The sequence below is a fragment of the Myotis myotis genome, unplaced genomic scaffold (genome assembly GCF_014108235.1).
Source record: "Myotis myotis isolate mMyoMyo1 unplaced genomic scaffold, mMyoMyo1.p scaffold_m19_p_5, whole genome shotgun sequence".
In the NCBI taxonomy this organism is placed as follows: Eukaryota; Metazoa; Chordata; class Mammalia; order Chiroptera; family Vespertilionidae; genus Myotis; species Myotis myotis.
The window spans coordinates 103,946,914-103,963,720 of NW_023416357.1; the positions used below are offsets into that span (position 1 = coordinate 103,946,914).

The 16,807-nt window shown below is 55.9% G+C and overlaps 1 protein-coding gene across 4 annotated transcripts in view; it reads left to right on the forward strand.

The window, feature by feature from the left end:
* The window catches only part of ITGAL (integrin subunit alpha L), a 37,804-nt gene extending 25,979 nt beyond the window's left edge, over positions 1-11,825 (forward strand). For 2 of the 4 annotated variants that reach the window (XM_036309798.1, XM_036309800.1), the window contains exons 22-31: positions 335-445; positions 563-642; positions 809-895; positions 2,313-2,388; positions 7,003-7,116; positions 7,318-7,374; positions 7,455-7,556; positions 7,894-7,989; positions 8,667-8,777; positions 10,447-11,825. In XM_036309798.1, the coding sequence (XP_036165691.1) occupies positions 335-445; positions 563-642; positions 809-895; positions 2,313-2,388; positions 7,003-7,116; positions 7,318-7,374; positions 7,455-7,556; positions 7,894-7,989; positions 8,667-8,777; positions 10,447-10,617 (1,005 nt within the window). In that variant the 3' untranslated portion in view covers positions 10,618-11,825. The remainder of the gene's footprint in view (positions 1-334; positions 446-562; positions 643-808; positions 896-2,312; positions 2,389-7,002; positions 7,117-7,317; positions 7,375-7,454; positions 7,557-7,893; positions 7,990-8,666; positions 8,778-10,446) is intronic. The other 2 variants (XM_036309801.1, XM_036309799.1) reach the window with 2 other exon arrangements.
* Positions 11,826-16,807: the final 4,982 nt, after the last annotated feature.

Genomic DNA, 16,807 nt, shown 5'->3' on the forward strand with positions numbered 1-16,807 from the left:
TTCCTCGCAGAGTGCGATGACGATCAATGGTTTTGTATTGCTTCGATCGAGCGCTTTAAAAGTGGTGGCTGAATGTGTCGCTGTAAGAGCAGTTTAACCCCCTCCCAATACCCTCTCCTGTGAGGGCATCGCCATCTGCTGACCCACTCCTGCCTCCGAACTGCTCGGCCACTCCCAGTTTTTCCCTGTTGGAAATAGCGCTGCAGCAGACACTCAGCACGGACCTCTGCTGTGCCCTGTCCTTGGCCCCGCCCCTCTGAGAATGTGCCCTGAGAGGGGCAGAGCTGAGGTCGGTGGCCTCTGGGAAACTCGTCCTCTCTCTCCTCACCCCCAGCCCCACAGCCAGCTTCCTCTGAGCTGCGAGGAGCTCCCCGAGCAGCCCCGGCTCCTGCCCAGAGGCCTCTCCTGCAACGTGAGCTCTCCCATCTTTAGAGCAGGCAGCTCGGTGAGTGCCCCGGGCCGGAGGGCAGCGAGCACTCCTGGGTGATATGGGGTTGGATGGGGGCTCTGTGGTGCCCCCGGGGCTCAGGCCCTTCCTCACCCCCCCTTCCCTCCCGGCCAGGTGGTCATCCAGGTGATGTTTCACACGGTGCTGAACAGCTCCTGGGGGGACTCCGTGGAGCTGCACGCCAACGTGAGCTGGTGAGCGGGCCCGGCCCCCCACCTCACCCCTGCCCTGGACTCACGCACCCCTGCCCTGGACTCACACACCCCTGCCCTGGACTCACGCACCCCTGCCCTGGACTCACGCTGCCTTGCAGCTCAGGCCAAGCCCTTCTCTCAACGCGGCCTTCCCCTGCCCCTGCAGTGCCAACGAGGACCCGGGCCTCCTGGAGGACAACTCAGCCACCACCAGCGTCCCCGTCCTGTACCCCATCAACATCCTCACTGAAAGGTGAGTCTCACCTCCCCACCCAGGGCCCAGACCTTGCCTCCCCAGCTGTCCCTCAAAGCCCCTCCCTGTTCCAGGGGCGTCCCCCACCCCCACCCCGGGGTCATTAGAATTGACGCCAGCTACAACCCAAGAGTCTTCCACACACAAAAGAGCGAAGGCCCTTTTAGAGCCCTGAGTCAGTCAGCGTTTACTGATGGAAGAAAGAGCACACGCTGACCTTCCCAGACTGTGCGGCACCGCTCAGCCCACGCTGTCCTGGGGCGTCCAGCGCCCGGGGAGCGGCTGTGCCCCCCAGTTCACTAACGAGCCAACGGAGGCTCGAGTCCTGCAGCTCGGAAGCACTGACGCGGAATCTGAACTGGAGTCTGAGTCCAAGGCCCCAGCCAAGCTCGTTAGTTTTCAGCTGCTCTGGGCCCCCTTCCTTCCTGCCCAGCGCCGCGGGCAGAGGTGAGAGAAAAGCTCTCCGTGGCTTTGCCCGCTCGGAGCTGAGACTCAGATAACAGAGCCCGAACTCCTGGGCACATGGAAGCAGCGGGGTTCAGGATAGTGTGGAAGGAAGGACCCAGGGGGGCACTCGTTGGATTTTCTCGTTTGCAGGAAAGGAGATGAAGCCAGAGAAGTGGAGGGTGGCTTTTCAAGGTGGCTCGGGGAGACGGGCACAGGGTCCGCGCCAGGGTGTCTGGTGCTTTTAAAGCAAATGCCGAACACAATGCTGTTGTCAGAAGCGCGCTATGAAATTAGAGCCAGGAAGGACGGTGTGGGCTGGAGGAGAGATGGAAGGGGCAGGGAAAGCTGGGGCTTGAGCCGGGGTCTGGAGCGTGGGGACAAGGGCCAGGGAGGAGGGGACATTCTCATCGGGGAGAACAGCCTGGAGCAGGCACGGAGGCAGCCAGCCGCCGGGCAGGTCTGGGAGCGGGCGACTCCGGACACGGCAGGTCTGTGCGGGGCCAGCAGGCAGGCAGACCGGGATCTGGCGTGGGATCTGACCTTGTGGGGGCTGGGAGCCTCTGCTGGATTCCGTGTGGTGAGTGGCAGGATCAGGAGCGCTGTTAGGAAGGTCAAGGGAGAGATGGGGTGGGGAGGCGGCCGGAGGCTGGCACACTTGCGTAGGCGATGAGCAGTGGCACCAGCACAGGGCGACCCCGTGAGGTGGTGTGTGCTGGGGAGAGCGTGGCTCCAAAGGCACCCCCTGGGCTCCAGCCCTGGCCCTTGCCGGCAGGACTTTGGGCAAGAGGCTGACCCCTCCCATCAGCCTTAGTCTCCGAAGGGAAATCGCAGGCAATGTGAGGATTACGCGGTCGCCAGCGAGGTCCCCGCCAGTGCTGGCCGCTCAAAGGCTTCCCCTGGCCCAGCCCCCTGGGTGGCCTCTGGGTCGCCGTCCTCTCCCGCTTCTACCTCTGCTCTTCTCTCTCCACAGCCAGGACAACTCCACACTCTACATAAGCTTCACCCCCAAGGGGGCCAAGGTCCACCATGTCCAGCACACCTACCAGGTATGAACCGCAGTGTGAAAGGTGCCTGAGGGTCACATCCATGCAGCCCCTCCCTGGACCGAGGGTGCAGGGACTGTCAGACGGGGCCTCACCGCGGGGGGTGCGGCCTCTGCTGTTCTCCAGCCCTTTCTGTGCTTCCGGGACAGCGCCCTGGCCGCTGCCCACCCGAGGGCCAGCCGGCTGGGAGCGAGATCCGGCTTTTCATTCAAACGTTTAACGAGGCGCTGCCCTAGGTTAGGTGCTTTGCTAGGCTCTGGGCAGCAGCTGGTGAAACAGGGTCCCTGTCCACTCACCAAACCCAAGCTCTGTGCCTGGTGCTCATGCACACAGCCCGCATAATTCCCACACCCACCGGTGAGAGCCATAACCGGGGGGAGGCGTCGCCATTCCCGTTTCACAGATGCGAGGCCTGTGGCCCAGGCAGGTCAAGAACTGGCCCAGGTTAGCCAGCCGACGAGGGGAAAGGTCAGGTTCAAGGTCTTAGTTGAATACGAAGATCCCTGTGTTTAGCCTCGAAGTTAAGGCCTGTCGTTAACGGCGGTCCTCACTGCGGAACTCGGAAGGAGGCCACCCCTGAGTGCGAGGCGTGAGGAGCCTCAGGCTTTCTTAGTGGGCCCTCAGGAGAGTCTTAGGCACTGACCAGCCAAGAGCATTTTCATTTGACTGCGGGGAAAATTGAGGCCCAAAGAGGGCACGTCTCACCCAGGGCCGCTCTGGAGTCAGGGCAGACCGGAGAGGAGTGCAGCCGTAGGGGACCCGAGCCGTTCCGGCCCCTTCCGAACAGGGCTGGAGCCAGCTCCCGGGACTGTGACGCGGGGGCGCGGCCTTTGGGGGGAGAGGCCCCGGGCGGTGGAATGGAGCGTTTGGCTCAGGCAGCTGAGCTGGCTCCCAGTTCCTGCGGGAGCTGGACCAGGGCACTCGTATGACCAGGCAGGCCTGGGCCCAACCCCAACTCTGCCATTCGCACACCGTGTGGCCTTGGGCAGGGACCTACCTGCCGTGCCTCAGCTCAGTGGGTTGCGTCCTCCCTGTAGAGCGCTTGGGGCAGTGCCTGGGAAGTGGGTTGTTCGAGGGGCGAGGTGGGTGCTGCAGCCCTGAGATGCCCCAGCTACTCTGGAAGCCTCCTTATGTCCTGCCTCCCTGAGCCCAGAACCAGCTCAGACCCCTTGAGCTGCCTCTTCCCCTCAGAAGAGCCTGCAGGGCTGGACACCTCCATCCGCCGCACCGCCTTCCAGCGCTGGGAGCCGAGCCGCTGGTCCAGAGCCTGGCCCTCCACGCAGCCACTCTCGCTAACGACCCTAATGTGATCTCCGTTTGCACTAGACCCGGCCAGTGTGGGACGCTGGCGATCCATTCCCTCTCTTTTGAAACTGTCCCCTTAGCCAGGCCCTTCTTGCCACAAGGAGGCCAGCTCTCACAGTGGAGGTTTATTATGAGCTCGACGGGCGTGAAGCCCAGTGAGACCTGGGCCGCGGGACCGCCTTCCTCGCTGGCAAGGAGCACAGCTTCAGGCCGACCTGAAACCTTTTGAACTCTGCCATTTACAGCTGTGTGGCCTTCGACAGTTCACTTACCCTCTCTGAGCCTCAGTTTTTCCATCTATAAAGCAGGGATATTAACACCTACTTTATGGAGTTGTACTGGGGAGCAAATGAGGAAATACGTTGCAAGTGCTTAGCCTAGTCCTTGCCACATGAGGCATCTGTGAGCTTATCTGTCTTGGTGTTATTGTTGCCACTGTTACCCAAGGACGGAGATGGAGCACAGTGCTCTAGGTTGAAATGCCAGCTCTGGTGCTTGATAGCGGCAGACAAATTAGTGCATCTCTCTGAGCCTCAGTGCTCTCATCTGTGAAATGGGGGTGGGAGCATCGTCCACCACAGAGAGGACGCGTTTAGTGGGAATCAGAAGAGGCCTCGCACGCAGTGCTCAGTAAATGGTGACACTGCCCGCGGGTTCTAACCGTCTGTTTCTGCTTTGTCATCACCGCCGTTCCCTCAGAGCCGGTGCCTGGCTCTGGGCTGGTGCTACCGACTGCTCTGTATCGGTGTCCACAGGGTCCGTGTCCCCGTTTCAACTGACACCCCAGATTGTGTCCCTCCTCCTTCTCCAGCACACCTGTCCCTGCAGCGTGTCGCTCATCTCACTGGGACGTCTTCCTACCATCTTTTTCTTTTTGTTGGTCTTTGAACAGCTTTATTGATATACTAGAGGCCTGGTGCACAAAATTTGTGCACAGGTAGGGTCCCTAGGCCTGGCCAGTGATCAGGGCTGGTTGGGGCCTTCCTTCCCCCAGCTGCCAGCTGCAGGCTGCCAGCCAGGGCCTTCCTTCATTCCACGCTGCCCCCTGTTGGTCAGCGCACATCATAGTGAGCAGTTGAACTCCCGGTCAGTCAAACTCCCGAGGAGACAATTTGCATGTTAGCCTTTTATTATGTAGGATAATTCATATACCACACAATTTACCCGCTTCAAGTATACAAGATGATGGTATTTTTAGTAAAGTACAAAGTTGTGCTACCATCACCATAATCTCATTGTAGGACATTTTCACTTCTCCAAAAAGAAGCCCTGTGCTCATTTGTAGTCACTCCCTCATCCTCCCTGCCCCAGCTCCTGGCCACCATTACTTTTGTCTCTGCATGGATTTACCTATTCGGACATTACACATAACTGAAATCAGACAGCATGTGGTCTTTTGTGACAGGCTTCTTTCGCTTAGCGTAGTGCTTTCAGGGTCCATCCATGATGTGGCATGTATCAATATTTCATTCCTTTTTATTGCCAAATAATATTCCATTTGTAAGACAGGCTACATTTGATTTATGCGTTTATCAGATCATGGACATTTGGGTTGTTTTCATTTTATTATCTTTTCCTATACCAGCATCTTCTCTGGTTTGCTTAGACTCCTTTATTTTTTTTTTAAATATATCTTTATTGATTTCAGAGAGGAAGGGAGAGGGAAAGAGCGACAGAAACATCAATGGTGAGAGAGAATCATTGATTGGCTGCCTCCTGCACGCCCCCTACAGGGGATCAAGCCCGCACCTGGGCATGTGCCCCTGACCATAATCGAACCTGGGACCCTTCAGTCTGCGGGTCGACGCTCTATCCACTGAGCCAAACCAGCCAGGGCTGCTTAGACTCCTTTAATCGCCCCAGTTCTTCCCCTCAAACAAAACTTCCAAGTCGGTGAACTTCTCCTTCCAACACGCCTGGACCACTGCCTCCTCACGTTGTGTTGTCTGTCCCTCTTCTCCCCTCGTCCCCAGTCCTGCTCAGACTGAGCGTCTCGTCTTCTTGCTCCTGGATCACCGGCCCGGGTCCGAGCTTGGGCCTTGACCCGCCTTTCCCACTGCTTTCCACCCGATGCCTGCAGAGCCCCCTGGCACCACCCTCCTCGGGCGCTTCCCGTGACTCCCCGGCCTCCCCGACTGCGTACCCCCAGGCCTTCTGGGCCCCACAGTCTGATCCCAAGTCGCCTTTCCAGACTTGTCTGCTCTCCCTCCCCAAGCACCTCCCCTCCCTCTGGCCGCGCCACACTCACCTTGTGTCGCCCTCACTCTCTCTTTCTGGATACCGGTCCCCATCTTCACCTGTTCATTTCCTGTATCTTTCACAGTTAAATTCAGATGCTGCCTCTGACAGTAGGTCTTTTTAGTTTAATCTAACTGACATTTTAAAAGCATCCGCAGCCTGGCCGGTGTGGCTCAGTGGGTTGAGCGTCAGCTCATGCACCAGAACGTTCCCAGTTTGATTCGCAGTCGGGGCACATGCCTGGGTTTGGGCTCAGTCCACGCAGGGGGCGTGCAGGAGGCAGCTGATCCATGTTCTCTTTCACATCTATGTTTCTCTCGCTCTCCCTCTTCTTTCCTCTCTCTCTAAAAATCACTAAAAAAAATCTTTTAATAAAATAAAAAGTGTCCACAAAGGTTTGCTGAGAGAGTAAATAATAGAATGCCTCAAACTGGATATATATTTCCCTGCCCGGCCTCCCTGAGGCGTTCATGTTTATACATTTCTGGGCCTTCCAGCCCGAGCACAGCCAGCTCTTTTGTACAAAAGGTACTCAGGAAATGTTTCTTACGTTAGGTCAATGCAGTTGCCAAAATGAGTCTTTCCCAACCCGCATTGTGTAAATAATTCTTGCAGCTAGCCTTGTTAAATGTCATTCATGCTTTTACTCATTCAGAAAACGGCTTTTCTGGAGGCCTGTTATGTGCTAGTCTCTGTGCCAAGCAGTAGTGCATCTCAGGTGAAATAAACGACAGCTCCTCTGCCGGGAGCCCTCCGCCCAGTGGAGATACGGATGCGCGAGCAGACACGTGGCCATCCTGCTGGGGAGCAGGATGCTGTGGACACAGGGGTGGGCAGCTGCCCTGTTCTTGAGGCGAACTTTCAGGATGGTATTGAGCAGTGACTTGCAGGATGTGGAGGGTTTGCCACGTGGAGAAGGCAGAGAGGCACATGTGACCCACAGGTGTCATTGAGGACGGGGGCGGGGGGTGCCCACAGCCTAACAAGTGGGCCTCGGCCAGTGAGGGCTGGAGTTGGGTTGGCATTAGGGTGGCCGGCATTCAGGGCTCAGCAGCCATCTGTCCTCTGTACCAGGTGAAGATTCAGCCGTTTGCCCATGACCCCAACGTGCCCGCCCTGGAGGCCTTGATTGGGGTGCCAGTGCCTCAGAGTGAGGGGCCCATCACTCACACGTGGGCTGTGCAGATGGTGAGTGCTGCCCAGCGGAGAGCGTGCCCAGGGCTGTGGGGGCGCGTCAGAGAGGGTGCCGATGCTGGGCGGGGAGTGAGGAGGGAGGAGGCCTGTCCCGCTCGGGGGATGTCAGAATCTGCCCAGGAACGCCCAGGTCTGTCGGGTGGCGAGGACGGCCAGGGTCCTCTCACCTCTGGACTAACTGATCCTCGTTCCTAGGAGCCTCCTGTCCACTGTCACAATGAGAGCCTGGAAAGGCCACCCAACGCGGCTGAGGTATGGACGTGTGAGTGCGAGGGGCGGGCAGCGTGCCGGCGGGAGGACAGGCCCTCAGCCCTGCTCGTCCTTGTTCCCAGCAGCCTTGCTTGCCTGGAGCCCAGTTCCGCTGCCCAGTGGTCTTCCAGCGGGAGATCCTCGTCCGAGTGACCGGGACTGTGGAGCTGGTGGGGGAGATCAAGGTAGCGCTGCTGGCGACCAAAGGAGGCTTTGGGGAGGGGGGGTTCTCACCTGAGGTCTTCCTGCATTTCCTGTGTTATCTTGAACAGTCCCCAATGTTTACACACTTGCAGGTGAAAGAGAACCATGATGTTTGAAATGAGCAGGGCTGTTCTCAAAGGTTCCTCATGGGAAAGCTTGCCTCCCAGCAGTGGGAGTGGCTCACGGGGCTGCAGAGCTCCAGGCCGGCTGTGCTGGGACCCATTCTCCCCCGCTTCCCCCCTTGAGTGGAGGTGGGGCCGGAGCCAGCGGGTCCTTGGGCCGGTGCTGGGCCCTGATGCCTCCCCACCCCTCGCACAGGCCTCCTCCATGACCAGCCTCTGCAGCTCCCTCTCCGTCTCCTTCAACAGCAGCAAGCACTTCCATCTCTACGGCAGCAACGCCTCCCTGGCCCAGGTATCCACCTCCCCACCTTCTCCTCCTGCTCCTCAGAAGCCCCGGGGGCAGAGGGCAGCAGAGAGGCCTGAGAGACCGCAGGGCAGAGCCGGAAGTGGGCAGCCAGGGAGAGGTTTGGGCCGAGCACAGTGAGAGCCCCCAGCCTGGGCCCAGGCTCCCGTGGCAGCCGCCGCGGGCTCTCACCGCCACCGGTAGGCAAGCAGGCCACAAGGTCACCTGTCCGAGATGCGTCGGGTAGAGATGGGTTTGATGGCAGCTCAGCCAAGGGGGCCCCACTCCTCAGGCAGAGCATGACCGGACGCTAGGGCGAGAGAGCAGCAAGTGCAGGGCCAAGGCTGAGAGAGTGGGGGCGGAGGGGGGCAGGTTCGAGAGCCGAAGGCTCAGAGCAGGAGAAGGGAAGCTGCAGCTAAAGAGGCGAGCAGAGCAGAAACGCTTCTGGGAGGCTTTGCAGGAGGAGCTGCGATTCTGGCATTTCCTCCTGGAACTGAGGGGCCGCCTCGGGGACGGTGGTGCGTGTTCGCCAGCTCACGCTGGTGGCCGCAGCGGGAGGGCCTGGGCCAGAGCCTGGTGTGACACAGTCCAGACTGGAGATTCGAAGACCCGGAGACTGAGGCCAGGTTCGCAGGACATCTTGGGGTGGGGCCTTCTCTGCACTCCCTCCTCTCGTCCTCCCGCAGGCCATCCTGAAGGTTGAAGTCGTGTATGAGAAGGACATGCTCTATCTCTACGTGCTCAGCGGCACCGGGGGGCTGCTGCTGCTGCTGCTCATCTTCCTGGCGCTCTACAAGGTCGGAGCTCTGGGAAGCACGGGCGTGGCTGAGTGACAGGCTGGGGATGGGGAACGGCAGGGTCAGGGAGGAGAAGGGCAAGCCCAGGGCTGGGGACCAGGGAGAGGGCCAGAGCCAGGCGCTGGGTGCAGAGGCGCGGGCCGCAAGCACGGCCCCTGCCTCTGTGGGGCTCAGTCTCAGGGGAGACACAGGGACACGTGACGGAGGCTGCTGTGCGGGGCCTGGTGCTCGGGAGCCTCGCGTCGGCCGGGGCTGCGAAGGCCTCCCAGGGAGGCCGCACTGGAGTTGGGCTTACAGGGTGCGGGGAAGTTAGCCAGAGGAAGGGTGCTGGCGGGCAGATGTTGCCTGTAAAATAGGCAAGTAGTCCCGGAAAGAGCATAAAATTAAAGTTTCTTTCTATTGAACCCCAGAGGGTTGTCATGAAAACAACTTTTTTGTTTCTATTCCGTAGGTTGGGGTTTTGTTGTTGACATATGTATGTATGTGTGTGTGTGTGTGTGTGTGTGTGAGAGAGAGAGAGAGAGAGAGAGAGAGAGAGAGAGAGAGATATCAGCATATGTGTGTATCTGTAGAAAATGCATATGGTTTAGACTGTGTAACTGCCTGGGAACTTGAATTATTCCCAGATGTTATACCTCGATGCCCTTCCGTCTGAGCACAATTATATCCACTTCTCGCTTTGTAACCAGTTGTTTCCTGCCCTCTGGGTGCCCCATCGTTTATTTAACACGTTGTCCATTGGTGAACAATTAGGGTGTTTGTAATTTACATCTGTTTCAAGCAGAAAAGGTTCTTGTTGCCCACATCTTCGCACACTGGTCCAAATATTCTTTTTTTTTTTTTTTTAATATTTTATTGATTTTTTACAGAGAGGAAGGGAGAGAGATAGAGAGTTAGAAACATCAATGAGAGAGAAACATCGATCAGCTGCCTCCTGCACATCTCCCACTGGGGATGTGCCCGCAACCCAGGTACATGCCCTTGACCGGAATCGAACCTGGGACCTTTCAGTCCGCAGGCCGACGCTCTATCCACTGAGCCAAACCGGCTTTGGCCAAATATTCTTTAAAATTAATTCCTAGCCCTGGAATTGCTGAGCCAAATAATATATATGTTTTGAGCTTTCAATAGGGACTGCATGACACATACTAAGCACTGGGTAAGCATGGGCTCAAGATATTGTAATATGCCTCCTGAGCCGCCCACCTGAAGTATTGGTACCTGGCGTCCTCCTGAGCCGAAAGAACGGACCAGTAGCCCTAACTGCTTTGGCTCCGTGGGTAGAGCGTCGGCCTGTGGACTGAAGGGTCCTGGGTTCGATTCTGATCAGGGCACATGTCTGGGGTGTGGGCTCGATCCCCAGTAGGGGGCGTGCAGGAGGCAGCCGATCAATGATTCTCATCATTGACGTTTCTAACTCTCTCTCCCTCTCCCTTTCTCTTTGAAATCAATAAATATATATTTATATATATTTTTTAAAAAGAATGAACCAGGAAACGTACAGCTTTTTAGCATTTTGCCAAGAACCAGGTATGGCAGGCGCTCTCGCCCATCCCTGGAGTGGAACCACGTGTCCGTGGTTTATTAACATAGAAAGTGCTTTCATGTTTTGCCAGGACCAGCTGTGCTCCAGGGACTGTCTGCTCACTCAGCTCTGGTCTTCCTGCAGGTCGGCTTCTTCAAACGGAACCTGAAGGAGAGGATGGAGGCCGCCGACGCCGCCAATGGCATCCCTGGAGAAGGCCCTGGGCAGGTGGCGTCGGCGGAAGAGGCCACGGACCCGAGCAGCGTGGATCTCCTCCCCAAGGAGGAGGCCCTGGACGGAGGCGGCACGGACTGAGGCCCAGGCCTGACGCAGGGGGCCCGGGGCTGGACTTGGGGTGCTGGTGCCACTCTGCTCTACCTGCATGTCACTCCGTGTCCTCTAGCCCAGCAGTCGCCAACCTTTCGGACCTCGCGGACCCCCAGTGGTCCGGACCACTGGTTGGCGACCCCGCTGTAGCCAGTCTGCCCCTCCCTAGGCTCCCGGCTTTCAGTCTTGAACATGGAGCTCACTCCCGCTTGCCTCCAAGGGTCGGGCCAGGAAGGCTGCCACGGTGAGGCCTTGTGGGTACCAGCTCGTCCTGGCTTCTAACAGCCCCTCGTAGCATCCTCCCTGGAAGAGAGCGTCTGATCTAAATTTGGAGAAACTAGTCCCGGGATCCAGTGACCCTCCCAGCCCTCACACCCACCTGCCGCGGGGGCCCGCGGAGGCCTCAGGCGCCCAGAGCCTTGCCCCGCTCTCCCCTGCACGGTCCGGCCTCCATTCTGCCGCCAGCGAGCAGATCTGATCTGTGTCACCGCTTCTGCTGCAAACCCTTGCTCTGTAGCTAGAGACCAAGTTCCTTAATGTGCCTTCCAAACCCGCAAAACAGCCTCACTGTGCCCATGCCACAGGCCTTCCTGGCCTCTGGTACAGCCCTCCCACCGCCCCGCGAAGCTCCCGTTACACAGGCGTTTCTCGCTCGCCGCCTTCACCCAGGCTGCTCTCTGCCCGGACGTCCTCCCCCTCTTCCTGGCTGACTCTCCTCAGTCTTCAGATCTCATCGCTCACATCGACCCCCAGGGCAGCCCGCCCCCGACTCACCTGGGCTCCCGTATCACCGCCCTTACACTCGCCTGCAACTGTCCGTCCCAGCAGGGATCCTGTTTGTTCATTGTGAGATGATTTATTTCATCTCCGTGTCTCAAATCCCACAGTGAGCTCCATGGGTAGGGACCGTGCCTTGGCATCCCTGATGATGTCACAGAGCCAGACGCGTAGTCGGTGCTTGACACAGTGTCACTCCATTAATGACGGGGCCGGAGGGGAGATAGAGGAAAGCGTGTGGATGGGCCGTGGCATCCCTTCTGAAGGCTCAGTCTTCCACCGGCGCCTCCTCCACAGTCCCCGCCCGGACTCGCCCACACCCCCACCGGCCTCCCCTGCGAGACTCTGAGCTCAGGGGTGGGCCCTGGCTCCCAGCACCAATAAATGGGAAAGTCTGTCCAATTCTGTGATGTTTCTGTGCCGGGGCCACGTTCCAGCCTGGCTCATTCAATGAGCATTTTCTTCTCACTGAGTGGGACCCAAACAGTAGCTCTCCTCTCTCTCTCTCTCTCTCTCTCTCTCTCTCTCTCTCTCTCTCTCTCTGTCTCTCAGGACCCTGGGCTCACCTGTGGGCTAGTTCAAAAGAGAAGCAGGGAGAGACACCGGAAGTGAGGAGGCTAGGGAAGCACTGACAATTTACTAAAAGGTGAGAGTAGACTAGACTCTCCCTTTTTTAAAAACCCTGAGGCCCCCTCCTTTAGACTGGACAGAGGGGCCAGTCACCACTGCCCTCTTGTGGCCCCTTTTCACTGTCGGGACTATCACAGAGCTACAGCGTCTGTGGGGTGAGCCTGTCAGGTTGTGTTCACTTATGTGACATTTCTTTGAATGCTTTGTGTCATACTCTGTTCTGTGCTCCGAGGACATGGGAAGCTTCACTCCATCGAGAAAACAGTGAAAGGGTAGAAATGTGATTCCAGGTAGTGATAGGGCTGTGAAGAAATAAATCAAAAGACCAAGTTAGAGGGTGACGGAGAGGGTCCTCTAAGATAGGTGGTCAGGAGAGTCTCTCTAAAGAGGTGATATTCTGTGACAGGGGGGCGGGGAAAGTCGATATTTGCAACCAGGTTGGAAGCAAAAAAGCACAGAAGATCTGGGAGGCTTGCCCTGGCCGGTGTGGCTCAGTTGGTTGGGTGGCATCCAGTGCAACAAAAGGTTGCTGGTTCGATTCCCGGTCAGGGCACAGGCCCGGGGTTTCAGCTCAGTTTCCAGTAGGGGGGGTGCAGGAAGCAACCAATCACATCAATGCTTCTCTCTCCCCTCCTCCCTTCCTTCCTTTTTAAAAAGAAAATAGTTTTAAAGTTAATTGTTTTAAAAAGATCTGGAGGCTTAGTTCAGGACCAGACCTGCCATCATCATCCCCAGACATCCCACCTCCCTGACCAGCACCTGTCCTCGCATATCTGTGGCCTTTGCCCATGTGCTCCCCTCACCAGCATGTGCAGTCCCCCCCTTTCCTATCCATGAAAACCCTCCTACTCCAAAGCACTTCAGAGCTTTTCTCAGTCCCACAATTCCTGGACAAAAGCACCCTCCACACCACGTTGTTTCTCCCTCATTGGGGTACATAATGTTGTGGAGGGACATTCGCAGGAATAAGACCACCGACTCCAATTAGGTCTTAAACAGCAAGCGAGGATTTATTAAGCTGGCCAGCGACTACAGTCACAGCACCCTGCCGGAGCAGAGGCTGAACTGCAGCGCCGACTACAGGAATTACATTTTATTATTAAATTCTGTGCAGGCCCAGAGAAAAGGTGTCTTTCAAATTCTGGGCCCCCCCATGTGGAGGAAGCTCTCTTTATTTATACTTTTTCCAGTCCTTTGTCTTCCAAATTTGGAATGAGACTTCCGGGCCTTCTGAGAAAGACGGCCTGCGTGCTGGGAAGGGGCCATGAGACCATATCTCAAGGCCTGGCCTGATGTCAGTACCTTCCGATCTGTGTGTTTTAGGAACAGACAGCACAGCATGACCCGTCTGGCCGAAGTGCCAGATGTGCAGCCCAGCACAATAACACTGACTGTGTGGGCTCCTACCTCGAGAGTAGGTTCTGGAAGGCGGGCCTCAGGCTTCACTCACATATGTTACCAACACTGACTCTCACCAGGGTTGGCACAAAGGAAGTGCCTCAGATGTTTTAGTTTCAGGACCTCTTTATACTCCTAAGAATTACTGAGGACCCCAAAGAGGTTTGGTGTTTTTTTTACATGGATTATATCCAGTTATATCTGGTTAGAAATTAAATGGAGAAAAATGTAAAGCATAACACCCAAGCCTTCAGGCCACACAGCCCATCAGAGTGATGCCATCGGCCATGATGAATCGCGTGGCCCCTAGGAAACACTCTGCTCATGGGAGAGAGACGGCGACAAAGTAAATAACAGCTTAGTGTTGATTCGAAAGGAGTCAAAACCCAGTCAGCCCTGGGTTTGAATCCAGCTCCGCTGTGCGATGTGGGGCAATTTCTTATCCTCTCTGGGACTCATTTCTTCATCTGTAAAATAGAAATAACTGTACAGGGGTGGGCAAAAGTAGGTTTGCAGTTATTTGTATGGAAAATAATAAATAATAAGAATAAACTCTGTGTTTCACATACTCAAAACAGTAAACCTACTTGTGCTCCATCTCAGGGCCGTTATGACCATTAAATAGCACTTATAAACTGTGGATCACTGTTCCTAGCCCATCAGTGCCTGATAACAGTGGGCAGAAATGGTGGTTTAATTTTTTTTTAATGTAATTTTATTGATTTCAAGAGGAAGGGGGAGAGAGAGAAACATCAATGATGAGAGAGAATCATAGATCAGCTGCCTCCTGCACTGGGGATGGAGCCTACAACCCAGGCATGTGCCCTTGGCTGGAATCGAACCTTCAGTCCGCAGGCTGACACTCTATCCACTGAGCCAAGCGGGCTACGGCAGAAATGGTGGTTTAGATGTGTAGGATGATGTGGTAAAAGCAGCGTCCGGGACCACAAGTCAAGACAGCTGGTGTTGGAGTTCTGGCTCTCCCACCGTGATCTTAGGAAGACGCATGCTCTTCCTGGGTCTGGTCTGCCCCACCTGGGATCTGGAGGTATCTTGGGAATTGTCACGAGAGAAAGGGGTGGGGGCTGAGCAGCTGAGCCCCACCCTCATTTGATCAGCTTTTATATACTAACTAGTAGCCTGGTGCACGAAATTGATGCACATTAAAAGGGAATTAATTAGAGGAAATATTTTAATATTGCTATTTGCCCTTTCTCTATAATAGAAGTGTCAGAGATGAAAGAAAATTAGTAAAATGTATATGAAAATCTCCCTCCTGCCCTAACCGGTTTGGCTCAGTGGATAGAGCGTCGGCCTGTGGACTCAAGGGTCCCAGGTTCCATTCCAGTCAAGGGCATGTACCTTGGTTGCGGGCACATCCCCAGTAGGAGGTGTGCAGGAGGCAGCTGATCGATGTTTCTCTCTCATCGATGTTTCTCTCTATCCCTCTCCCTTCCTCTCTGTAAAAAATCAATAAAATATATTTTTAAAAATCTCCCTCCTGTCAGAGTCTGGGGCACACCGTGGGACCCAGAGTCAAGTCCCCACCCACCTGCACATGCTTCGACATTGCAGGAGACCCAGACCCGGACAGCCCCACACCCATTGGGCGAGACCCAGACCCAGCCAGCCCCAATCCCCATCAAGCCCCGCCAGGTGGGGGGCACAGCCTCAGGTCCCCCATCAAGCCCCGCCGGGCAGGGGGCACGGCCTGAGGTCCCCCACCCCGGCCAGGCGCCACGCAGCCTCAGGTCCCTACTGATAGGTCGTTACGCATCACGGCGTGATAACCATTTGCATATTAGCCTTTTATTATGATGTTCTGTGCGTGCACGCTACTTTATCAATTAAGCACCACAGGCACCGTGCCCAGGGCCTCCCAGCTTAAAAGGGCATGAGCATGTTTGGAAGCTGAAAAAAGAATCAACTCCAAAATATAAAAATTAAATTGTATAATTGAAATAAATGCTGAAGTAATGTCTCCAAATGTTACTACATTTCAGGTGGTCAAATGCAGTTCTATGTATATACTTACATACTAGTATATGAACTATATTAAGTATAGGAGTCAGAGTATTTTAATATTTGAACTTTTGTATGGTAGGGTGTCTGTACAAAAATGTGCATAATGTTTATAAAGATCTTTAAAAGACTGAGACTTTAAGGGATCTACTTCCAAAAATAATGAAAACTTTGGAAACCACTAAACACAACCAAACTCTACTGAACCACATGCTCTCTAGGCCCTTCCAGGGCTTGCAGGCCTGAGAGGCTGGACTGAAAAGTGCTGAGGAGTGGTTTCCTCTTGGCAAGTTACACGGCCCTGAGGCTGGGCACGGGTGGGGATGAGGGCAGGATCCTGAGCCCTAGAGACCTTAGAGCAACACTCCCCACCTGCCTTGAGGCCAAGCTGGGGACAGGTGGAGCCGGGCGGACCTGGTCAGAATGTCTTATCTGCCTCTTAAGTCACAGAGTGACTGAACAGGCCACTTAGCTGAGCTCCATTTTCCTAATCTGTGAATAGAATAAATAAACCTTTCACAGGGCACTGTGAGGCCCTTAGCAGGAATTCATCTCAAGCTGTGTCTAGCAGCCAGGTGATTCCCCAAGGCAGGGCCTGTCCCCAGCTGAGGTATCACAGGCCACGGCCCAGAACCGCCCCCCCCTACTCCCCCCCCCCCCCCCCCCGCAATCCCCAATCACTGATGGCACCAACCTCCCATCCTTTCCTAAGGAGCCAAGTGTTAGGAGGGCTGAGGCTCAGCTGGAAAGTAGGATAAAGGTGGGGTGGTAACAGGGTGACCCCACTGAAAGGTACAGGGGTCCTAAAAAGGAGGCAGAGCTGTGGCAAATCAGGCCAGCCTGGTGGGAGGGTCTTAAAGGCTGACATCCAACCCTCCTACTGGGTCCAATACCAAAACCCCTATGGACGGGGTTGAAACTTGAAGTTCTGTTCAGAGTCAGGATCTGCACAGAGTGGTGGCTGGAGATTGCAGCTGGGAGTGGGGGTGTGGGGGTGTGGGTGGGAGAGCGGCACAGCCGGGGGGAATGGTACACAGGCTCCAGACTGATATGAGAACCAGGGTGTTTTCTGGCCCAAGGGCAGACCCTCCCTGTTTGGGAAGCGGACGGCCACAAAGGTGAAAGGCTTCCTCAGACCCACAATGGCCGGTGTCTGTGCAGCATTCAAAGCATCAGTGAGGCCTTGGGCAGAATGGGCAAGTCACTCCTCCTGAGCCCAAGACCAATGAAATCCTGACCATAACAGCTCTTCCCAGACACGGCCCTATGGCTTCGCTGGCTCTTCCAGTCATGACCTAGTGCTCCCACTGCCCAGGGCACTGTCCGTGCACACATTTTAACGACAAATCTC